Source organism: Agelaius phoeniceus, chromosome 6 (assembly GCF_051311805.1).
Source record: "Agelaius phoeniceus isolate bAgePho1 chromosome 6, bAgePho1.hap1, whole genome shotgun sequence".
Lineage (NCBI taxonomy): Eukaryota > Metazoa > Chordata > Aves > Passeriformes > Icteridae > Agelaius > Agelaius phoeniceus.
Window position 1 is genome coordinate 31,473,981 of NC_135270.1, and position 26,533 is coordinate 31,500,513.

The 26,533-nt window shown below is 36.0% G+C and overlaps 1 protein-coding gene across 25 annotated transcripts in view; it reads right to left on the minus strand.

Moving 5' to 3' along the window:
• GPHN (gephyrin) overlaps window positions 1–26,533 on the minus strand; it is a 270,825-nt gene that overhangs the window by 37,133 nt on the left and 207,159 nt on the right. For 13 of the 25 annotated variants that reach the window (XM_054634366.2, XM_054634364.2, XM_054634362.2 and 10 more), the window contains 4 exons: window positions 12,839–12,881; window positions 9,459–9,596; window positions 4,127–4,219; window positions 1,089–1,144 (listed from right to left, as the gene is read on the minus strand). In XM_054634366.2, the coding sequence (XP_054490341.1) occupies window positions 1,089–1,144; window positions 4,127–4,219; window positions 9,459–9,596; window positions 12,839–12,881 (330 nt within the window). Of the gene's footprint in view, window positions 1–1,088; window positions 1,145–4,126; window positions 4,220–9,458; window positions 9,597–12,838; window positions 12,882–15,173; window positions 15,237–26,533 lie in introns of all 25 variants that reach the window. The other 12 variants (XM_077180341.1, XM_077180337.1, XM_054634368.2 and 9 more) reach the window with 1 other exon arrangement.

Below are 26,533 nucleotides of genomic sequence, written 5' to 3' on the forward strand. Positions count from 1 at the left end.
CATGATTAGCCAAATTAAATGTCTATTACACATTTAGAGACAGTTCAAGTACATAAAAAAAAAATTTAATCATCCTGCAACTGGCAATACTTCTAAAACCTGATACAACTTTTGAAATATGTTGATTTTACTTGGACTCTTTTGTTTAGCAGTCAAAATGGACATACTACAAAATCCTAATTAAAATTGATTAATTCCTTGTTTTGCCTGTTACTTATCCCTTTTTCCATCATTTCACATACAATACACAGAATTATAAATCAGGACTTGAAACAGCTGGAGAAACATTTTGGACTAACTCATGTTTTCCTGAACACAGCTGCCAGGTATGATTAAATGGACAGACTAAGAGTAGTTGAACATAACTTTTTTTCCCATTTCCCCAGTATGAGTAAAGAAATTTAATGAAATAATCTCTTGAATTTGAGAACAAATCATGGAATGTGTCTATTAATGAATATTTATAGAGCACATCAGGTCACAAACAGGTCATGCCTCAACTTGCTTTTAAAATCAATCCATGTATCAGCTAAGTTGCACAAACACTCTTCTCACAAACCAACCTCAAACCAGGCTGCTGCCAGGCTTCCTCAAGATTGTTCTGATTGTTACCTATCTGCACAAGCTTAATAAAAAATTTATACACTTCATTTTGCAGCTATCAGTGTGAAAATTGGAAGCATCTTATGAAAACTGTTATTGGGCTGACATCCTTAAAAAATCTGCCAGCAAGAGGGGGTTAAATCACTGTTTTCTCTGCTTATGAATTGTTGTACCACTAGAAATCTCATGTCCTCAAACATTGGACCAGGGCAGAACGTTACTGTATGCACTCCTATCAGACATGTCAGCACAATGCTCTGAAGTATTTTGGGATATCCTTGTTAGCTCCTTATGTAACTGTACTACCTCACTTTCTGAAATCATGTCCCAAGGCACATAGCAGGAGGGTCAGTACAGCTGTGTCCTACTTCACACCACATCCAAGACTACTGAATTTTGGAGCACTAGCAAGGCTTGTAAAAATACAAAACAAAATCTTACAGAAGGAAAATACATTAAAAAAAGAGAAAAGAAGTTGTGCTCACCTGCTCACCAGCCTGGGATTCTCCTATGATGAATCGATCTCCTGGGCCATCAGCAGCTGTTAAGAGGGACAACATAAATGGTAAACACTGAACCAAAACAAAAGGTGGCATTATAAATAAAGAACAGGAGAAGAGCAAAGATGATATAATGTTCAGTTCTTCAGTGACTTCAGTTCCTCATGACTAAGGTTATAGAAGTTCTGTGACCATTTTACATTTTAGGTCTGTTTGAGGTGTGTTTATTATTTTGAAAAACACTGGTTCTAGAAAACAGAGTATTTTTAACTGAAAATTTCTGGGCAGTATAAGGTCATGTAAAGGAAGACTAGGAGGAATTACATTAAAAACAAAGATTTAAGGGTGTTCATGATACTATTGCAATACTGAAAATTAGGAGTCTGAGATCACTGATTTAACAAGTCTTCAGGACTTCCAATTTAGCAAATCTGCATTTTTACAGGGACGAGGAAGGCACAATTACTAATGACATTTAAACTCCTGCCTGCCTCAAAGGCCTTTTCAGCAAGTTGCATTAGTAGTATGATAGGCTTTACCGTGGTGTAGAGCATGTGTGAAGCACAAGCTGCTCTGCCTTTCCAAGCACAGCAGAGTGCTCAAGCAAACTAGGCTGGAAAGATCACATTTAAATCTCCATTATTACTAATTTTAAATCTGGAGCTGTAAAAAGTTGATTTCCTAGAGATGAAGTCTCACCAGTGACAACCTTTATCTTAATAACTTTGGTTTAACTTCAGGAGCCCTGAATGTACACCTAGGTAACCTTGTATCAAGAAGAACTACTTTAAGGAAGGATGTCCATTCAGTCTATGATTTATCACATTTGTACTCATGCACTGGCTGCAGCTTTGCAGATCATTATGGTACTTACCCCTATTTGAAGACCAATAATTAACTTAGCTTTAAAAGCTTATCAAACAGACTAATCTATGAGCTTTAGAGTGAACTCAAAAAAGTAGAAAAGGACTCTTCAACTAGATAGCCTTGAATAATGCATGTAATATTACTGAAAACAGTTGTTAGGCCTGCACTGAAAAAAAAAAAGCGCTTGTATGATCCAGCAAAAGAAGAGAAAGAAATCCCTAATAGCTAAATTATTTTAAACCTGATAAAATGCTACTGAATTAGATTTTAGTCTCCCACTAATAATAATACGGAGATAAAGTTTATAGATGATACACAACTGATATAATTGAGAAAAGGACAGGGATTTGGGCAGACATGTTATGTCACTGAGAGCTAATCCCTATATTTTTGTAAGAAGCATCCATTAATGTAGTCAGTGTTATCTCTGCCTAAAAGCTTTTTTTTTTCCATATCCAAAGATAACAGGTTCACAAGAATAATAAGAATAGAACAAAACAGTATAGAATAGAATAGAACTGCCTGATCAATTCAGGGCTAACCAAAATGTAAAGCAAATTATTAAGGGCACTGTCCAAATGCCTTTGACACAGAAATAGGCTTGGGGCATCAACCCACTCTCTAGGAAGTATGTTCCAGTGTCTGCCCACCCTCTTGGTAAAGCAATATTTCCTGATGTCAAAGCTAAACCTTCCCTAGCGCAGCTTTCAGCCATTCCCACACATAATGTCACTGGACACCCTGTGCCCTTCCCCTCCACAGGGAGCTGTAGGGAGTCATGAGGTCACCTCTCAACATACTTTTCCTCAAACAAGACAAACCCAAAGTCCTCAGCTGCTCCTCACAGGACATTCCTTCCAGCCCTTTCACCAGCTTTAGTGCCATTCTCTGGATGCATCCAAATATCTCAGTGTTACTCTGCTTGAATTCACCACCAAAATTAGGTTTTGTGTGTTGGTTCTGTCAGAAGTTGCTGGAAATGACATTCGTGATCACTCTGCTCATTCTGTGTGTTTACTGAGATTGTACTCGTGCTTTGCCTTACCCTGCAGCAATCAGGTTGCAAGACAGCTTTGCCTTGATCCCAAGGCCCTTGTCACTCAGCATTCTACTCAGAACTCACTCTCTTAGCTTTTCTCAGTGTTACCTGTATTTCTCTGGCTACATTTGCACTCCCTAGACCACATTACTAGTCATTTTGGTCTGCCTGTTTCTCTTACACACTCATCTTGTGGACCTGAAATTTTATTTTTATATCGAATGTATGGTCAAGCTACTGGATTTCATCCGTTGCCTGGGTCTGCAGGCAGTCTATTTCATGGGCAGTCGCTTTCCATGGTTTCAACTGCCAGTAACAAAAAAGATATTTTAATGTCACTAGAAGAAAGTTGGCTATTGTGTACACATTTCAACATGGTGTTATGATTTAACTGCTACTACAATTAAGTCACTACTAGTATAATGTTTGATTCTGTACATTTTAAATTTCCTTCATAGACATATGAGGTGAGCATCGTTATTCTTACTTTATGAAGGGAAAAACTGACACACAGAGAAGCAACTGGCTCAAAGTGATGTGGCACCTAGTGGCAAAGCAGAGTGTGAATTCAGGTCTCCTGGGAAATCATATTTGCTGCTTGAAATGAATACAGTCATAAAGCTAATTTTATTTATATATGGCAGCTGCAGTATTTTTAAAGTAAGAACCTCTGCTTTTGAGGTGTCTCCATAAGAGAACATTATGGTAAGTTCTTCGAAAATTCTCTGATGTAATCAATATCTGTAACAGTTCAACAAAGTAAAATACATATTAAATCTATAACAGAGGAATAGAAGATGAATCCATAATTCAGAACCAGATGTTCTGTTATTGTCCAGAATTTTAAATGTTTCCAAGTAATGCACGAGCAACAGAGGTGTACATCTAGGAGCACACATGGGTGTACATTTGCTCTTGTACACCTGTATCCACTTAAAAGATCTGAACTCAGTTTTGTGGCCTTCCTTCAAGACAGTGTGTTTTATATAACTGTGACCCCAGAAATGATCTGTATCAAATCTAAACCAAGATAACCCTTGCTGGATCCAAAACAGGTGAATTAACATGTTATAAAGCAGCAGACACTATACTACATGTCCAGAAAGTGAGTGTTTACCTCTGACAGCGTAACCATCTTTTACTGATGCTGGAAATGGTGGCAGATTATCTTTTGCATATACATCTTGAGCAAGGACTCGCCCCATTCCATCTAGAAAAAAAGAGAAAAGACTCTGTGTCATTACAGTGGGGGAAAGGGGGAAATGAAGTTAACAGCCGTGCCCTCCAATAGATGAAACGTATGTGTATGGGATAGAGAGATCCCTCAGGCTTTAGATTTTTGACCCTACATACAGGAAAAAAGACTAGAGTCTGAAAGCAATGATAAAGGATTTGTTTAAGTCTGTGCTCCTGGTTATGGTGAAATTGCTGACAGTAGATTTGAATGCCAAGTATCCAAACCCAAAGGTGATAGCTCCGATTAAGGACCAGACAGAAAAAAAAGTATTTGTTTCTTCAGGACTAGTTTTCCCCCTAAGATCTCTTGAATATATGTATTTTCTTTATTTTCCTTTATTTGAATTTTTATTACATTTAAAAAAAAACAAACTTGTAAAATGACGCTTCAAAAGTGAATCCTGTGCACAGAAGGTGAGAGTTGATGAATTGAGAACATTAACAATGAACCAGTTTTCATAAATTGACAAAGAAGTTTGGCAATAGATTAGCTTCACCTAATTGCTGAGAGCATTTCTGCTAAATGGAGGGTGAGTGCACGTAAGTGTCAGAATTATTTATATAAATTTACAGTGTTATAGTTCTAAATATTTTAATAGCTGTTTCAAACATACTCTTTCTCTTCACTTAGCAGCTATGGCTGCTGAGCTGTAATTTGGCTCAGCCTCGCTGTAGAGACTGATAGGAATTATTTCACCCTCAGTCAAGTGGCTGGTACTTTTATGGAATCAGCAAGAGCTTTATTTTTTAGTATGACATGCAACAGAGTGGAAAAGATGTAACTTGGCCCTTGATATAGTGTGAGAGAGAAAGCAGATTTATTATATGTGTGATTAGATACTGGGAAGGGACACATGGGTCAGAACTACTGAGACTGGCTTGATTCCAGCATGTCTAAGTAAAAGAAGGGAAGCCCTGCTCATGGTAGAGGCCTGCTCCTAGTGTGCATTGTGGCACTGGAAGGCAATATCCTGCTGAAAGTATGATGGAGTGAGAGAATGCATGATTATTTCTGCCAGGAGAATTTGCATGGATACATGCTTTAGGGATTATGGTCTTTGAGACATGCCAAAAAAGAGAAGTGCATAAAATGTAATTCTTATTTTACAGAAGAGCTAGTGCTGCACACTAAATGGGCAAATTTTGTAAAAAAGTTCACCTACTTGATTTGAAAACGTTCAGCTCCAGTGAAGTGGTATTATAATGAAGATTGTATTTTATTTATTAACACAAAGTGATTTAGTTAGCAATTAATTATCGTAACTATAACAACATTGCGCTCACATCCTTATATATCAACTTTCAGCCTGAAGTTACTGTTCATGCTGCATTGCTGAAATAACTATTGCCATGAAAATGCTGCTGAAACCTATTAAAACAACTAGAAAAGCACTTTTGTAATGGCCATTAATTCACCTGTGCAAACCTGCATATCACTGCCTGTGATACACAATAGAGAAGTTATTAGAAAGCTCACAGAAGCTTGTACACTTATAGTGAATAAAAGAATGCAGACACAGACATTTAAATTATAGCACAGAAAAGGCAGCTATCAAAGGCCTAGTAAAAACACCCTTTGTTCATACATGCACGAAATCTCATACAAAAGTGATACTACCAATTTTAGCAGGCATGTTGTGCCTTCATTTTGCTTCTTGTCTGCATGCAAAATCACACTAATTAGAGCAAAGTTGAACAGTATGTTCATGGCATACTGCCATGCAATATTTGAAAGGAATAAATGGCTAACCAGTAATGGGAATGAATTTCATTACAAGAAGAAAAATGTAAGAATTATTTGCTGAAGCACCCTTAGGCATTTAAAATGAAGCAAGTCAGCAACTAGAGGGCAATCTTAAGTACCTCTGCAGTCTCTTTTAAGAAAATATTCTAAAAATACAGTTTGAGCCTATTTTGATTAATTGTAATTCAGAAAGATGTTCTGAATTATTTTAATGCCATCAAACTGCCCCTTATGGTGCTCATGGCTTTCTGACACAAAATGGAGAATTACATTAAACTGACTTTTCAAATGTGGGTATTTGTAAAGCTGAGGTGGTGAACCTGGTACAGTTCCATGAAGAACTTTGATTTCTCTGGGGCACAACAATAAGAGACATCTTGTACTAGGAAGTGATGGATTTTGTAAATCCTGCCCTGGTAGCACTGCAGTGTGATATGAAAAGTCAATGCTACCAAACCAATCAGTTAGGCTCTTGGACTAGACAAGAATAAATGTGCTGTTCTCTGGCTTAAGCTCATAAAATATAGATTGCCTCTCTATTATAATTTTATTATCAATTAAACTTCTGCGTCTTAGTTTCAGAAGAATAATAATAATCATGTTGTCTAAAAATTTAACCTTATGTGCCCACAGACCTATACTCAGGTAGTTGCATTTATTTGGAATAAAAGCCTAACTGAGGGCTTCATACCAGATATCAATGATGCCAGGTGGGAAATATGCTTCAGATGCCTTGGGTTTATGACACTTCCTTAAAATGCTTTAGGACAGTCCATTTTTTTTAACATATGAAAGAGGTTAAATTATCTATATGGTCACTGAGCAACACACCAGTGTGAAAGTCATGTTTCAAAAGACAACTTTAATAATTCTCTCCCTTATGTTAGGAGAGAATAGGTAGATCTGTGAGACTACAGCCTACCTTGACTTAATCAAGAATAAAATCAGGTCTGTACTGGGTATTTGTACAGAATAACATTCAGCTGCTTTATTTATGAGGATGAATGCTATGAAATATGTTTAATTTTAACTAAATCAGGTTGAATTATTTAGGCAATTAGGACTCCTAGAATTTTGCACATTTCACTTTCCTTGGAGAGAAATTGTGTTCCTGAAAGATAGTTCAGAAGCTCAGTTGTAATTCAAGACACAAAATCACAAAGAAAACAAACACAGCACAATAGGGCTTTTCTAAATACAGTTTCAGACCTCCAGAACTAAATTTATACAATTTTCTGAAATTTGATGTATATTAAAAAAAAAAAAAAGAAGCTGTTACTAATTTGTCTGTATAACATTGTGGTGAACCTTTAAGAACTTCTGAAAATGCATTTCCATCTTGGGATTTGTAGATACAAATTACAAATCTACAATGTAGATTAAGAGAATTGAATTTGCAGTATCACAGACACAGACATGTCCTTTAGGCTGTCTCCTATAGGCTCAATCCTGAAATTTCATATGATATACTTGGAAAACACACAGTGCTAAAATAAGCATATACTAATTAAAAATAAATTGCAAGATAAAATCTTGCTCTACAGTGCAAAAATATGAAGGAATTGTTGGCATAATCATGTGAACATTAAATCAAGAATCTGTCTCTGAACCTGCTCATAGTACCATCAATCTAATGCTTGTGTTTTGGGTGAGAGGGAAGAGGGTCAAAACTAAAGTGACTCAGCAGACTCAGTTCATTACTTTTGAAAGAATAAGACTGTCAGGAATAACAATACATACATTCTGGTAGAATCTTTTATTTTATTATTCTTCTTTTATTCAAAGAAGAATAATAATCCTACAGTACCTTAACTGTATCTGACATACCAAAATAAATATATGATGTGCTTATCAGGGAGGCAGATGCCAGTCTTTCATCCTTTATTTCAGGAGTTCAGGGTTGCATACTCATTTATTTGGACTAAATGTACCCAACACTGCAGCTCATCATATTGTTCACAAAGGGCTGTCTTAGAAAAGACATTTAACTGACAGCTACCCAAAAGGCCCAATAGTTATGCTCAGGCATTTATGCCTTAGTGCCTTCAAATCTGCATGCCATTATGAAAGTGCAGGATGTATTATGCATATTCCTTGTTGATCCAGTATTGGTGCTGCTCTGAATGCAGGGTATGGAGCATTTTCTCAGAAATCCTGCTGCCAAGGCATAGAGGAGCACTGAACTCTGCTTGGAGTCAGTGCACAGGTGTGATAATGCACAGGTGTGATATTGCATACAGTCTGCTAAATCAGTATGTCAATATGAAGACATCTTGAAGGCTTCTGGTACCACAAAGTTTTGGTAAAGAACATGAAAACTTTGAACTTCCAAGCCAGAAGACAGAATATTCCATTCAGAAACCGTTTGTGCCTCTCCGCTGTCTGTAGCACACCAGTGTCCCAGATGTTGCTGCATTTTGAGGTTTATAGTTCCACAATCTCTTCACTCATCACCTTACTTTTGGACTGATCTGAATCTGGAAGGATCCCTGGAAGAGGTTTCTGCTTCCCTACCTAGTTTAGGTTTACTTGCCAGCATGGTATTTCCTGTCATGGTTTTGTTATGTGCCAAGAACATCTCCCAGATAACGTCTAGGCTTGATGTAAGGAATAGCAGAAGCATAGGGAGGCACCTAATAGACATTATGAATACAGTATTTCAGGAAGGAGGATAGTTTAGCTGAATAAACATGAGAGATGCCTTGCTAATTCCTTTCAGGGCCAGAAAAATCACTTCATCTATCCCTACTTATTCATGAGTATAGATACAGTCACAAAGTCTGATATTTTGCTTGCTGTTTGGTGCATTTGAAGACAATCTCATTGTATAAATCAAAACGAGTTACTCTTTAACTACAAAGTTTCGAATGATGAAACATTAAAAGGAAGTAATTTCAGAAAATGATCATGTAGTGTTAGATTAGAAAAGGAATTGTATTTATGAGAAGAAGAGGAAAATTCTGGAATGACTAGCAGGCTAACTAGAAACTGGAAAAAGAGACTGAGATGAACTGTTAAAGACATGGAAAAAAGTGATCTGGAATCAATAATCACTTTGCTTTGATCATTAATCTTGGATAGGAAAGGGACTTAGTGAGAATCTTCCACAGGGAGACAACAGAGGGAACCAATCACAGTAAAGCTTTCAGCTACTCAGCACCTACAAAAGTCCACTGAGGCATGTTCAGGTTGAGTATAATATGTTTCCTGCATATAATACAAACAGGAAGAAAATCAATTTATGTATTTTATTAGTGTTCCATTACAGACTCCTTCAGGGAGCACCACTGAGTTCAACTAACAGTCTCCTAACTTTGAAAGGTTTCCCCTATTACAGGTAGTTCCTAAAGCAGTTTCTCCTGGAAAAAGCACTGTTTCAGACACCTCACAACATTAAGAAAAGAGAAGGAAGTTTGCCAAATAGGGAAGAAATCACCCTCAAGCTCACAAAGAATCCAATTTAACATACCTCTGTAATTGATGATTTCTGTTCCAAGCACTGGGGTCATCTCCAGAACTGTGATGAAGGCCTTGTCCATAGATGTCAATGGGAATGGAGACATGCGATGTCTTCTTGCTACCTTGGTAATGTCAACAGCACTGTGACCTGCAATGAGAAAGAACAAATTCATGTAGGCTACAGTGAGCAGATTCAGGTAGTGATGTTCATTTAAACCATTTTACTGAAACTAATCAGCACTTTGGAGCAAATTAAATGAGTTAGTTATCAGTATTGAGCTTTCATGTCTGACCCTGGGAAGACACTGTATTCAACTAGAATCAAGAGAGTGTATATCCTTATCTGTAGTGAAGAACATACCAGAAGTCTCAATGAGCATAAAAAGACAGGTTAATGTACAACAGAAGCCCTGCCAGGTGATGCAGTATTTTACACTGAGGATGATAATCTGAGACTAATTCAGTTCTATGAACTCAGGACAATTCACTCTGTTCTGTTTGCACAAACACATCTCAACATACTCTGATAAAGCACAACAATGGACACTGTGCCAGTGACCCTACAATCCAAGAGTGAGATGGGACTCCAAAGGTTTGAAATGAAGATAGAGAGAGCACAATGAAAATACTGGGCAGTCAAGGCAGCAGACAGTGTCTCCAGCTAGTGGGCGTCCTATCCATTGTCAAGATTTTGTTGTCACCATAACAAAGTGTTTAAATGTGTGATTGGAGTGAAGGCAGTAGGACAACCTAAGAAAGCTTGCTTTTCCTGGATGTGAGGGACAGGTAGGGAGAAAATATGACAGAAATTGTTTGAAAATGAAACCAACAGTGTGTTTGATTTCATGATACTTACTGAGAGATTAAACAAGGGGACAGCAAGCTTTGAAGGATTTTGGAAGTGAAGATGAGCAACTGAAGAGAGAACTATTGCAGGAATATATTAACAAGAGCAACAGATATAAACGGAAAGATTCAGATAATTACAATTGCAGAGTATCTTGAAAGGATTTAACTAGAACAAGAAGGTATCTATGAGAGCCAAAGTGGATGATGTTCTATACATGATATGTAATGATATTCCTAAGTAACATAAACTACAGCACAGAAAGCATTAGATAATAGAAACTAATTTTTAATGACATGATTTTGCTTTGCAGTCACTACATAAATATCTCATTTGTTGCTGCACATGCCTTCAGATTCTGAAAAAAAAAATATTGCTTCAAGGGTAGTCTTCTAATAAAAAGCAAGTAAAAAATAGCACAACAATCATGCAGTCTAAGCCCTTCCTTCAGAAGAGGAGGTTTCTTAATTAATCTATATATACAATACTTGTTCAGCACTAACACATGCTTACCTTTTCATGTGAGACATTGTTCACTAATTATTTTTTGCTATTAACAGAGTAACTACCTTTCAGAGGAAGAAGTAGAGACAAGTAAAACTGCCCACCTAATTCTTCCAGGAATGATTCTGGAAGAAATTCTTTGAACAATCTCTTTGTACGTATTTAGAAGATAACATGATGAAAAGAGCAGGCACTGTGAATTTGTCAAGCACAAATAATTTTTAATTGATTTAATTCTTTTCCTTAAGATAGCAGTTGGCATTCTGAAGAAGAGAGAAACAACCAATGAGACATTTTCTAACTATATTAAGACTTTGCAAACTCAAACCTAACTTTCACATAAGAAAACTAGGGACAAATGATCCAAATTAAACTATTGTAAGGTAAAAGTGTAGCATGGAAAAACTGCATTCCTGGTTTTTTACAATGGGGATCTCCCTAGCAAGCTTACATTTCTGAGTTATCATGTCTGTTTTTTGTTGACAACATCATTAAAGAGGAAAAGGAAAGCATTTGTGAAATACAGTTAAACTTCCCACACCTGCCTCTGCATAGAGAAAGAAGCCCTGCTTTAACAGTACTGTAATTCCTGAAGGTCCAGCAGATTCCACACAATACATGCCGAAAACTTTTTCCTGATGTTTTAAGTTGGAAATTATGAAGGAAAATGCTAAGAAAAAACACGTCACAGCAATGAAAGCTGAGGGAATTGTGTGGCAGTGAACAACCTTTATTCTATTGCCACTAGATGCTTTTACTGCTTCTAGCAGTAATTTCACTGCTACTTAAAACTCACTGTTAGCTACTTCAGAAACTGACATTTCACCTCTTTAAACCTTAAAAAGTGATAGAATTCACAGGTTTTCAATGCTTTGATCCCCAGAGAACAACCTTCAGATTTACAAGTCTGTCGCTAATGCATGTCATTTGCTTAAGTCAAAGGTTCTGTTAAAATCTTCTGAGAAATGCATTATCCAACATAGACTTTTTGGAAATAGTTAAAATTCCGTAACCTCTGACATCTTTTTTCCAACACCAAAAGTAATACCCATTATTTCTGCAAGAAAAGTCAAGAAAATCGAGCCCCTTTAGGTTTAATATTAGCATGAATAGCCTTTATGAAGGAAGGAAGATAGATGCTGGTGTAACTACTAACCTTTCTCTCTCCCATTTCTTCCTACAAACAAATGCTAACACTTCTATTAGAGGTATCACAGATTTAAATAGACCCAGAGACAAACAAATGATTTTTTAAAACTGTAAAACTACTAAATGGCACTTTAATTACAAGCAAATGACATTAAACAACTCCTCAGACTTCACCAAGTTATCTTTCACTAATGTGAAATGTCAGATAGCTCTAAAAATAACTACTTACTTTAAGCTGCACTTTGTACAACAAAATAATCCTCTAGCTTTGAAGCAGCTAATTCAATTGGTTGCATAAGGTAGAAAATTCTTGACAGCCTGCTCTTTTACCACCAAAACAACTTCCTAGTCCTGTCATTATACATATACATGCACATATGGTGGATCAAATTTTAGACTAGAAAAGATTCTCACAACACAAAGAAAAAGAATTGTGCAAATTAAACTAGACATCATCTGGATCAAATGTGAACTCTTAACCTTTGCACTTTTGGTTTGGTTCTATGTAATCCAACATTCAAATTCATGTTTAAGTATGAAATAAAAATATGTACATTCAAGTTGAGAATCTCCATTTTCATTGTCTTTGATTGTTAATTCTTGCCCATAAAACCTGCACACACAGGATCATTTACAACAAAACATCACAAACAACACAGACCTCCATGTCATTAGAAATACAACTTGAAAAATAAATTAAAAGGTGACTCTCCATTAATACATGAACACCATGAGCTATTTACAGTTTTACCTTTGGACTGGATTTCTCTGTCTTAAGCTACTAAATTTCTGCTGCAAACCCACTTAGTCCCACCTCTGACCTGACTATCATTTACTGTCTTCTGAGCAGTTCTAGTTTCTCAATAGAGCTAGGAAGTTTCTGCACTTACTTGCTCTGAGGATGTTCTCCTTGCTGCTGCACCTAGACTGGACCTGCAGAGAGAGCACAGAGTCTGTGAGCTACAGAAGTTAACAAGAATGCAAAATACAGAGATAAAATGGGCAAGCTCCTGGGATCTAAGACAGAGGCTATACATATTTTCAGCAACATTTTTAAATATTTTGCATGAGATAAGTATATTTAAGCAGAAGGGTATATTTAAGCTGATGGTCAGAATCTGATACAAGTAATTTGATTCTACACCCCTCCCATAAGAAACAAGATGACCTAAGGACAGTAAGTGAGAAAAATCAAAGAACAGTCCTTAAGATTATGTGTTAAGCATCAGTTTTCAACAGAAAATCCACATTTTCTTATACAGCTGTAATTACAGTAGCTCTGAATCAAGGTCCTGTTTGATAATTGGATAGAATACTAACAAAACTATATGACCTGATTTAAAATTCTATAGCTAATATTTTCAGGTATTGAGAGTTTAAAATATTTAGTTTCAATTATGTTGATTCTGAAAATGTTTAGTAAGAAATCTTCACAATTGTATAAGCAACACACAACTGTCTAAAGGGCTCCTGGATGGAGCTGATAAATTTACTCTGCTGTTCCTATTTCGTTAAAAGAAATGCTATGTTCATTTTGAATTTTGTAGCGGAATTCTACTTTAAAAAGTAACTGTGTGAAAATGACATGGTTTCTCAACAACCCCTATTTTTTGATGCTTAGCTACCACTGTGCTATTCCAGATAGATTAGTCTGACTACAGGGAAATTGGGCCATTCACATGGGTCTAATATTCTAGTAACACCGGATATTTACAATTCTGTTTATGCAGATTTTAAAAAGATTTTTTTAAGGAGTATCAGCCCTGTAAACATCACTCAGTTGAAACTTTTAATTCTTCTCAGGTTTGGAAAGACAGCACCATGTATAATAACCCTGAAGTTGCAAGTTTTCAGATGGACTACTCTCAGGCCAGATGACTGAACTGGCAGCACTTGAATAGAAAGCATTTTGTATGGACAAAACCCCAGCTAAAGTAAACTTCACAGTTTAGACAAACCTCTGAGATAGTAAGAACTGAATCCTTCTCTTTTTTACGTTATTGACAAAGGTCTTTTAAATTTCAATGAGAATAAAGTAAAAGTGTGTACATGTAGTGAAAGATGTGGAATAGCACAGGTGATGTTGAGGGTGTAATTTCCCAGCAGAACATCTGTCTCTGCTGCAAAAGCAAAGGAGTGAATCCAGATTATCTTTCAGACCTCACTCTGGACTTGCAGTCACAGAAAAATTGCCTGGAAAGTGAATATATATTATCTATCAATTGATGAAGAATAATAAACCCCCAACCCCTCAAAAGCTGTCTTCAGAAAGGAACAACCATTTAAGTCTGAAACAAATGGTGCCCCAGCTTCTAAACCTCTTTCTTCTGTTCCACAGCAGCTTGCCCCAGATAGATAGTCACATAAAAAAATTGGATTCTACAGCGCAACACAATCTACTTATTGTAATGGAATAACTTATGGAAAGTAATGTTGCAACTTAGAGTGGTTTATGGAGTCCTTCCCTGAAAAAAACTCTTGTTTAACAAAAACAAACAGAAAAACCCCACACCCTCCCCACTTCCCACCAAAAATACTATACAAGAAAACTGCAAACAAAATAGTAATGATGCCCAAATTTGGCCCAGAGTTGTTTTACCAGATTTCAAAGGCATAAAATGAACTCTCTTTGGAAGAAATAAATATTTACCTATAATTTACCAAAGGACAATTCTGGACCAAAAAGGTGGTATAATGGCAGGAAAGAAAACACAAAAGAAAGAGAAGCACAGTTTGAGAGGGAGAGAGAAGCAGGATGGATGTGGCAAGGCAGAAGATGGCGTATGCAAAAGGAGACATGGGCCTATGTGTGTAAGACTACTGTTTAAAATGGAAGAGGCTCTCTTATTTCTCACTGAAAAACATGAAAAGAGAAAATGAGGAATGGACCTGCTGCAAAATAACCAAGCGATTCAGCAACTGTGGAATGAAATTCAGTGAGATAACACAATCCTAAAGAAAAAGGCAAAAAACCAAAAATACAAAACACAAACATTTGAAACAATCTACTAAAACAAACTAAGTAAAATATGTGATCCAAAGGACACAGATAAAAGCTACTAGAGAAGGAGGAAAAATGTTAGCAGACAAAGACAGTGCTAAAGAAGTAAAATGGAAGTCAAGAAAGAGTCTTTCAACAAAGTGGAGGAACAGAAGGAGCCCAAACCCATAGCGCAAAGCAATGTTTGCGAATGGAAAACAGCTCCTTTGAGCAGTAATAGTTACTCTCGAGTTGTAGCCTCTATTCCTCCTCAGTTCATCTTTAAGCCCTTCCAACCTATAGTGGAGCTAGTGTATGGACAAAAACAAGAGATTTATAATGAACAGAGCAGCTGAGATTTGCAGATCAAATCTTCTAATATAAAAAAACGTGCTGACAAAGTTTTGCTCTTAAAATGTCCAAATGACAATGGTAACAAAAGACAGCTGGCTTCACATACAGCCTCTCACAGGTCATTTTTTTAATTCTGTGCACACAGAGGACTTCATATTTACTTTTTGATTTCTTACACCCAGCCTAAAGTTTCCATGTTATCACTCACCTGATGGGCAACATATGCAGTATGAGAAATAATTTGCTTCCCACAAATTTTAAAAGCAGCTGTGGAAGAGGAATCCATGATAATAAAATAAAAGGCTTGATCAGCTAGACTTGATCGTTTCCCAACCTATGCTCACAGCTGCAGAATACAAACCATGTTTTAACATAACTGACATCAAAATTAGTTATTACATAATACTTCTGTTTAATATGAATTGCACATTCTTATCCTAAATGTTATTTTTAATCAAAACTCCAGTAAAATGATTTTTAATAAAACCCACCAGTTCCCTAACACATACAGTTTTGGCAGCAATGGAGCTTTTTATAAATGGGGTCATGTGCTTTAAGTGCCTTTTAAAATATTAATTATTTGTATGTTTTACTACTTTGTTACTTGTGACATTTACAAAAAATCTGTATTCTTTTCACAGCTATTGTTAACTGAGGAATCTGTGCTACATTGCATATAGTACCATGACTGACTAGGGAGAATTATTATAAGGAGAATTTACTGTAATTCTTCTCATTCACAGGTAGTTACACAAATTACAACCTATGGCTGTCTTTTCTTTCACAGGGAAAGTATAGACTTATTGTTTGTCCATTCTACAGCCTCTTGGCTCACAATCTATCTTCGCAGAAGATACATTGGGCTACCAGCCAGTACCATTCCCTTGCATAGTTCAGACAGAATGTAACCAAACCCAAAGCATTCAGTTCACATTACTCTGTATTTTAAACAAATTGGATTTTATGTTCTTGAAAATGTAACTTCATCATGTTGGAATGCAGAGTAAGCTTTCTCCCATAAGCTGAAGTAGTAAATAGAATGTGAAATACAGTACTCAAAAATAAATAAAGGGAATGGTAAAAATAAAGAGTCCTGCTGACAACTTTTATCTATTGGTCATGATTGGTCTGAAAAAAAAACCAAAACAGTGGCTGTACTAAATTGGATTAATTTAAATTTACATAATATGTTTTGCTGCAAATAAAAAATCAGTCTAAAATTTTTTTTCAAGAAAAATAGAAAAAGACACAAAGAAAAGTTCATGCTACAAGTGAAAAATTCATGTGAAAAAAATGAAAAAAGAAAACTGAGAAACCCTTTAACACTCTACACCATGACTGTTAGGAATTGTTAGAGAAATTACTTACCTTTTTAAAGTCATAACAAGATTAGCACAGAGTATTAAGTCAGCTCTTCATTATGGGAGGTACAATTAAAAGCCATCGGTTATAATAAAACAAATTGCTAGACAAAGGTGAAGAGTTTCCAGCCCAATATGAAAAGCTAACTCTTACAGGAGTACATTTGAACTCAATACTACAACATGAAGAACAATTCAGAACAACGACATCAAAACATGAGTTACCACCAACAGCAAGAGCCCATTTCTCAGGAATACAGAGCCTGCAGGAGGCTGGCCCATAACCTTTAGCACTTATGGGGAAGCTCCACTCTGAGGAAAGCATGCAGAAGGTGGAACCACCAGCAGAAACCCAGACATAGGCAGACACAGAGGACTAAGGTACGGCAGCGGGAATGAGTTTGCCAAGCTGTAATGAAGGAAGCAGGGGAAGCAAAGCACAGCAGCTGTTTACAATTTCAGAACTGCATTCTCACTCTCCCAAACACCAGGCAGGCCTGAACATGAGGTATTGCACCTACTGCACTTTCTGCTGGCGAGAAAGTGCTTAACTCATGCAGCCTTTCCTTAAAACTTCAGCAGCTTCATGAAGACAATGTATCTGCTGGGATGTGGGAAAGTTTGCTGCTGCTGCTGCTGCTGCTTTTGTTCTGCATGTGATTTAGTATTTCATGACCCATGTTCTGTACCATATACACTGTGCACATGCCATTTGAATGGTCTCTGAAATATTTGCCTGCTTTAAACAGATTTCAAATCACATGTGATCTGATTTATAACTGTAGGGGTTTGCACAGTGTCTTCTGCCTAAAATACCTTCTATCCTCTAAGAGTGCAACATAGATTATTCACTGTCTCAAAATAAACAGAAAAAATAAACTAAACCATGAATAACAATGTCTGAAGCTGCTCTGATAATACTTAGACAAACTGATTTTGGTATGTTATTCTAAGCAATATCCATAAGGTTAAACTAGGAGAAAATAAAAAACCCAATGAAATAATTTTTGATTTCACTGTGTTAAATCTACCCTGATTTAACAGAATTAATCTATTAATTATTATTAATGATTATCTCTGTTCTCCGAAGAACAGAGAGAATAGCTTTGATTGAATTAATATGGAAGTTGTAAAAATGAAGTTGTAAAAAAAACATTCACAAGAATGCCTTGGGTTGGAAGGGACCTTAAAGATATCTAGTTCCAAAAAAAAGTGCATCTGGAATTGTGTACTTCACAAAACATTCAATAAGGTATGTGAGGTTTACAAAAATCCTATTGCAACATGCAATCTTCCAATTTCAGGAATCAATTCTTATTCAAACCATGCTTTTACACTGAACTGAACACACAAGGTCTTAAGAGAATGCTTTATGGCCATCTGAATTAGAGCTAAACTCTGTTCAAAACAACAGAATAATTTTTTCCTATTATACTGAGACTACTTCTGAAATGGAAAGAAAAATGAGCACAAGGAATTTGACAGCAGCAGACATTACTCATTAACACAATTTTTAAAACAAGCACTAGTGATGGTGGGATTCAGTTCACCAAAACTTAAATATGAATATTAAATAATGTGGTATTCCACACAAGAAATCATTCATTTGGAGTGTGAAGAAATAAATAGAAAATTATTTGAAGCCAAAATAATTTTAGGAGCAGATTTTTACAACTTATTAAGTGTTATGTTTGGTAGATGGACACTGAACAAAAGTCAATTTTAAATCTTGAATATGTCAGTCTTCATCTATACATTACTGAGTTCTCTTTTCTGAGCTTTTTTTAATCGCCTACACTTTACATACAGATTTATTGAATTTGATAATTGTTTCCCAGTAGACTATGAGCACACATATGGAATTCTATGGTCAGATTAGGGCTCATCCTAACTACTATTCAAACAGGACAGTGCAAGGGGATTGATGAATACACTGTAAGGGTTGAAGTGGTTCCTTTTACAGGAGCAGTATTCAAAAAAAAGGTATTATCCAATATTTCAAACAATATGGATTGAAAAGGCAAAGAGCAGTTTTCTTAGATTAGTCACCTCTCAACAGAAATTGACATTGTCCTGGAGAGGCAAAATCAATGCATTTATTTATCCTAGAAGAAGATTCAGAGAAATCTTACATGCCAACTAAAATTGCAAGCTGAACACCTCACAATGAGAAGACAGGAAGAATTGTGATATATACAGCAAAAAAAGGAGACAAAATAGCAAACCACAGTAAGCTAACAGGAAAGCCAACTGGCTGCTACAAACTGGCAATATAGGCTTCATAGTTGAGAACTAAAAAAAGCAAAGAGGGATTTCTTCAGAGCAGTTTTAATGAAATGTTTACCTTAGTATGAAAAAAAATATATGAGCTGCATTTTGTGTTCTTAGGAGGGGGGACAGCATACAGATAATGCTGTATGAGTAACACTGGAAAGATGGCACATTTCAGTGATATTTTAGGGGTGGTTCAGAACTTGTTCAAGATCACACTGCTTTTTGTTCACAGAAGCTGCATTAATTATAATACCTAAATATGAAGAGATCAGGTATCTTGTATAAGTTAAAGCCCACATTAATTAAAGTCATACACATTGCTAAATTTGTTCACAAACTCCACCATCTATTTCTAACCTGTGCCATCAAAATTCAGGTGGGATTTGTAAGACACAAAAAATCTCTAGAAATGCTGCACTTGAAAAAATGAAACATTCTACTACTTGTCTTACTAATTGTGAACAAAATCTTTTTTTGAATGAAAATCTTGAACATTCTCCAAATGCCCTGGAAACAGTCTCCAGTTTGAGAAGTAGATAGTGTAAGCAAAGGCAGAGAGAATAAGATGTATTTCCTAAGAGGTTCAAGGGCAAAAATAATCCTGTTATCCTTGTTGTTTGCCATCGAAATGGTATTTACTTGACTATTCTCATATAATTCCACATCCTGGCAATTTGAGTGACAAACAACTTTGCCTTATGAGTATGCATTGGATGTCTGAGTTATATCCTATCTGACCAGCTTGAACTCCTTGTCCCAGATTAACCAACTTTTTAAGCTGTTTTCAATCAGATACATGAGTGATATATGGAAATTCTTTTCCTCAAGCACACCATAAATTACTCTCTCACCCTTGACTAGTATGGTTGACATTTAAAAAAGCTTTATTTCTATTACAAGTATTTTGCTTTTCAATGAAATTTCAATTATTTTCACATTTTTATTTATTTACCCAACAACAGCCAATTTCAATGCAGCATTAAATAGTGAAATATCAACATTACTGAAAAAAATGGGAACTACTTTTATTGAATTGCATGAACCTTAAAATAAAGTTTTAAAATAAATTCTTTATTCAAATGTAGTAAAGTAAAATTGGCAACTTTAAGTGAAACATTTAGGGCAGATCAATGTTATGTGGGCAACTCATTTTTCCTTTGACAAGAAGGCATCGTAATTTCATCATAATTATTTTCAGCAGGGTTTCTGCATAAGACAAGGCTACTTTATTTTAATCTCCCTGCTCAAAGATTAGTTTCATGTTTTACTTACTAAACATTATTCAAACTGTCTGCTAAATGGGTAATTATTTAATTCTGTATAGATTTCTCTGTTTGGCTTGGTTCTACTAAACAAAACCTTATAATATGCACAAAGGAATTTATTCTTGCACAATCTTTGTGAAGCAGGGGAATGAGTTGATTTTAGAAATGGGAAACTGAGACCCAGAGTAAATTTAGAGTAAATTTAACCTAACATGCCTACAGTAGAATTCCAGAGATTAGATCCTCAGTTGCCATTTATTTCAACTGCATTTGGAATGTCCAGTGTAGAATCACAGAATGGTTTGCATTGGAAAGGACCTCAAAGGTAGTCCAGTTCCAACCCCCTGCCAAGGGCAGGGACACCTTCCAGTAGACCAGGTTGCCCAGAACCCTGTCCTACTTTGCACACTTGCAGGGATGGGGCAACCACAACTTCTCTGGACAACCTGTTCCAGTGCCTCACTACCCTTAATATCTCATGTGAACCTACCCTCTTTCAGCTTAAAGCCATTGTCTCTCATTGTATGAGGAAAATATGCCATTGTTAAAAAATCCCTTTTCAGCTCTCTTGTGGTCTCCTTGGGTACTGAAAGGCTACAAAGGTCTTTCTGGAGCCTTCTGCTCTCCAGGCTGAACAGTCCCAACTCTTTTAGCCTGTCTTCACAGGACAGATGCTCCAACCATGGAATCACCTCATGGCCCTCCTCTGGACCCACTCCCAACAGATCCACGTCCTTCCTGTGCTGGGATCCCAGAGCACATGGGATCCCACCAGAGCAGAGCAGAAGTGCAGAATCCCATTCCTCACCCTGCTGCCCACACTTCCTTGGATTCAGCCCAGGATACAATTGGCTTTCTGTGCTGGGCGTGCAGACTGCCAGTGTGGCATGACATGAAAATCAAATAATATGTGTCTCAAGAAGGACACACAAAAAATGAATACTCCTGAAAGCGCTGCAAGATGTTTTTCCAGCAAGAAAAATTAAGTCAGCACTAATGTGGAGGCAGAAAGTGTGACAGAGGCTTCCTTGGCACCCTTTCAGGCCTTCCTGCTCCAGAAGGAGGAGAGACGGAGTTGCCATTCACCACACCTGCTACTGCTGGGAAATACAATTCTGTTTTCTTAATATCTAGTTATTGTCAATATCTGAATAAATGTTGGTGAGGAATTGGCAGAAGCATGTTTGGAATTTTTAGCATTACTGCTTCTTCCTCTATCTGCTTCTAGGCCTAATGACTCCATCCCTTTGATCCAAGGTCTGTGGAGCAAAAAAGCATCTCCCCACTGAAGTGTGACTCAAACTTGTAGGCTAACAAAGCCTACAATACCCATTTCATTCTTACAATCTGGTCTTTCTGAAGGCTGACCACACTGGTAACATTCCTTGTCTTCCTATGTTAAAGGACCATGAACACATGTAAACAGGAACAAAGTGATCAAAACTTCTAAACTCTGTTCTGTGACTTTGTGGCTTCAAAAGCCACCAATCAAATGAGCAGTGCCCAAAGAGTCAGCAAAAGCCACCACCCAATTTCTTATATTTTTTAAAGCATCTTTAAAGTTAATTTTCACCTTTTTCTTGTTGGTGTTTACCAGAAATTTTGGTTGGAGATTTTTATAGTTATTATCATTCTAAAGTGAATGGTTGGACTACTTTTTTAACTATATGAGCAGGAACAAAACATGTTTCCCCATGTAGTATAATCATAACTTCTGTACTAGCATAACTTCAAAGAAGTTGATTTTAGTTAATATTTTTATTTGAGCTAGGAAGATTAAATTTGAAGGCGTTCAAGGACAAGAGCCAAAACTAGTAAACCCAGGGTAACAATAATTTTATATCTAGTGTATATTACAGTCTCCCATGTATACAATATTCAGTCAAAACCTCAGACTTGTACGCTTTAAAATATAAAAATAAATAAAGCTCTTTAAAGTTTAAGATTCAAACTAGGGAACAATAGCTGCAAGAAAAATAAATCTTAATTTCATGAATCCATCTGAATAGTAAATATCAGACAGGGAACTTGCTGTATGAAGAGGTAGATTTCTGCCTTTGAGCTGAGACAGAAATACAGACTATATTCCTCTGAGGAGAATCCTTAAAGTGAAATCAGAATAGTCATGGATGAATAACATGAAGAATTCAGAGTATTCATAAACTACAGAAAAGAGCGGCTAGAACTGAACAAATCTTGCACTAAAAACTATTATGAAACCCAAGTCAGAAATTATTTTTCAAAGTAACCAGAAATGCAAAAGAAGAAAGGGGATTTGCATTTCTGATTTTGCTTTGAGCCTCAAAGGCTCAACAGGATAAGATTCCTTTAGTGTTGTCTTGCATTTATCAGTCTGGATTGCAAGGTCCAGCACAACAGCAATCAGGCTCTCCACAGCAGATATGCACCTGAGAACACAATAATAATTGGGATGGGCTTGTAGCAGCACTGAATTTTGGAAACTCAAAGATGACAAAGGGAAATAGAAAATACTGTGAATAAGGACATTCATTCTGCCCTCCAGTTCTTAAAAAAACCCCAACTTTATGGCAAGAATGCTTAGCAAAAACGTTGTTTCCACGTTAAAAGCAGCATTTGAAAAAGGAGAAAACCAGGAAGATAATTGAGGGAGCGCTCATAGGAACCCACTGACATTTGAGCTGTGCATTACTGATACTGACACTGCTGTGAATATCTAACTTGATTTCCATGCATTTAAATGGACTGCCCACTAGAGAAAGATGTAAATTAAATCACATGTGTGGCATTTTACATCAGCGATTTCTCCAAAAGCTTTAACAGCAGTAGAAGCTTTCCTCTACTTTAATTCATTGCTATTTCAGACTTTAGACTAATTTTTTTAAAGATTCAATTACTGAAGCTGACTCTTCAGAGTTAGATTGCTTTGGGAGCTGGAGCTAGAGAACAGTTGCACTAAGTGTTATTACTAGTGAAACACAATGCAAAATAATGTCTGGCTTCTCAAACAAGTTGATTTAAGTAGTAAGCAAATAAATTCTAAACACTGTATGCTGGTGAGCAGCACAATACTGGATTTAAAAAGAAAACAGTGGTTCTCTAGAAAAAAACCCTCACCGTTATATCTAATCAAGCCAATTTTATTGCCATACAGTCAAAGGTATGGTATAGCATAAGAAAATGGATAAAACCCCCTTTGGCTTAAATGGACATATTTACAGTGAAATAATGGCAAGACTACCTTCAGAAAATGTGAAGGAGCCTGTATAATCAAACAAAATGAAAATGACATTGATAGCTCTTTGGCTTGATCTAATTTGTTTCATAAAGCATTGCACATCACTACCATAAGGCAAGGTGAAATGTCTTCCTGTTTTGCGGTACAAGAAACAAGGGAGAATAAGAATTAAAAATTGAAATGTGAAGATTTGTCTTGAAACAAAAAGTAGGGAATTTTAAACTCCAGATGGGGAAGGACAGAAATTATTTATTTGCCCTTTTTCTATCAGAGCTGATAAATGCAGATCTGGAAAGCATTTCACCATAACAAAAATCAACAAAAAGTATTACAATTTTGTTAGGTTGAATAGATAAGGTTTAAGTCAAAATCTGCAACATTAAATGAGATGCTGTTCAAAACCCTATCTTTTACCATTCTCCCAAATGTTAAATAGTTTTTTTTGGTAAATTAACTTAGTGCTTGAACTGAACTTATTAGTACTGAATGAAAGTGCAAAATGTTAATATGAAGGGATAACTTTATTTCGCAGAAGTCAAAAGCTAAGTACCATGCACAGAGAAGGTGTAGGCTTAAGTAATATTTTGCTTGTATTTTGAATGTATAAACTAATAATGGATCTAATTTGAGATTCAGCAATGGCTGAGTAAAGATAAATAGCATTTAAAGCACAAATATAGCAACATTGGTTAAAGAATTAAAAAAAAATCTGATGTCATTAATCAAAGTTATTAATGCATGTTTTGATCAGTTTATTGCAATAACACACTGTCCTTCCTGATGTAAGTTGAAATTCTGCCATACTCTATTCTTATATTATAAAGAGAACACTAGAGAAGATGTTCATAATCTTAATCCTAAACTAATCCTAATATCATGAATGAAGACAGCACTAGCAAAACTATTTTCTATGAATAAGGAAGATCGCCTTTTTCATATATTTTTGCATTTTAATGTGCATTGAGGAAACTGTGTTTCTCTAAAAGTAAGAATTTGAATTAATTAATTTTTCTTAAGCATAGAATAAGGTGGTACTGCTAGCAAATCAAAATGCAATCCTTTAAATGGTAATTGCCAAATAGAAAGCTCTGAGTTCTTGCTCATGTTCAAAAGAGAAATACCTATAAATTCTAATTTTACTTAAAAACTCATTGTTCTATTTGCAGCTAAAAAAAAAAAAATCAAAACCACAGAAAACCAGGAGGAGATAGTGCCAACATATTTGGAAAACCCCCAAATGATTATGGGATTGTTATTGGCTCTATTGTGTTCATTTATTTCTTGGAAAAACATTATTTCAAATTGGAAAGAGCATATCTATAAAGTATATGGCATTCCTAAGGCAACAAGATAGGGAATCTGAATTTAATGCAGAAATTTCTGTTTAATGCCTCAGTATATTTTTGTATGTCAGAAGTAATGAACCAAGTTCTCTATCTGCTGAACTTCTACATAAAATCAGAGAAAAGAACAGGGGACCTGCTTACATTTACTCAATTTGGGCTATGTAGAACAAATTTACAACAGATATCAACAGGGAACTTAGCATCCTATACCTAAAACTGAATTCAGGTTCTATGCTTGTGGTAAACATCTCCTAAATGACCTCCTGGTCATTCAGCACTGCCTTCTAGTCAAACTAGTCTAAGCAGAAGGAGAACCAATTCGTTACCTGGCTTTAATTCTGAAAGACAAGATTCAGTTATTTACAAAATTTTGCAATGTACACTATATAAAATACTTTAATTTACAGCACTTAAAGATCTTCATGCGGTCTTGGAATGGTCTTCTGGAGTCAACTACCTATTGCAGAAAATAGTATTTCCTCTTGTTCTCTGAATACTGCTCCTTAATTCCCTGTACTGGTGACCCTCAATGAGATAATACAGGTCTCTGCTGTGTAATTAACAATGATAATTACACAATTAAATCCCCTCAGTATGCAGCCAATACATTTTTCAAACCTATCTTTATAGAAATAATATTCTTTGAGGGAGAGAGAACTAACACAGTATTTTGCAGATCTTTCACAATAAAAGACAGCATGTTCCAAGCACTCAATGAGGCTAAACAAAACGCGTGAGAAGCTGTGGACCCGAGTGTCTTCCTCTTTGAAAGACTTTCTAATTTGGAAAGAAGGGAGTAGCAGTGCAATAAACATTTTGTTGCCACTATCCTTCCAACAAGCAGATCAAGAGGTTTCCTTCATTACGCTTTTAGCCAAACACACAGCGCATGCAAAAGCCAGAGGACAGGGAGAGAGAGGGAGAGAGAAACTGATGCTGCTAATAGAAAGTTTGAGATACAAATGAGAATAAAAAATGGTGCCACTGCATAACACTAACTAAATGTAATTTTATAAATTAGGAGACTATGGGCCTTTATTGAATAATCTCTCCAATTTAGATTGTGAATATTTTTGAGATTCATGCTGATGTCAGAGTAATTCTAAAAATTTAAGTGAAGCTGATTTGATTTAATATCTTAAGTGAACTACTACTATTTAAAAATAAACTATGTTTTGTGACAACTGAATAATAAGTAAATTACATATCTATACTACGCATATCATACTGTGCATCTGTTAAGTCATCATAAGTCCTAATTAATAATTTAACTCTTAGATAAACCATTTAAGTAGTCCTGCTAACATTCACAAAAATTACAGGCATGAAGCTAACTGGTTTTCATCAAGGATGAAAAATTCCATTACACACTGTGAAATTTAAAGAGAATACAAACTTATATTTTATCATCATTCCATTTTACAGAATTAAAGCCTTACTTCTCTTGACAGAAGGAAATCTCTTTTTAAAAAAACTCACTTCAATTTCACTGAATTGTACCAAAACCAAGACCTCATTACAGACATGTGGAATTGTAAAGGGGCTGACTGGGCCTAAGAGCGTGTATCATACTCCTATACCATAATGTCTGCAACTCTACAAACCTCTCTGTACATAAAAGTAAGTAGAAGTTTCTAAAATCTTTCTGTCCATCACTCTCAAATAGGCATCAGTTGACCACATTTGGAGTTCCACTCATGCTACTGGTGACAATAAAAAAGAACAGATGAAAAGAAGCTTTTTCTAATTATTGGACTCTGAGATGCAAAACAGCTTCTACAAGGATGT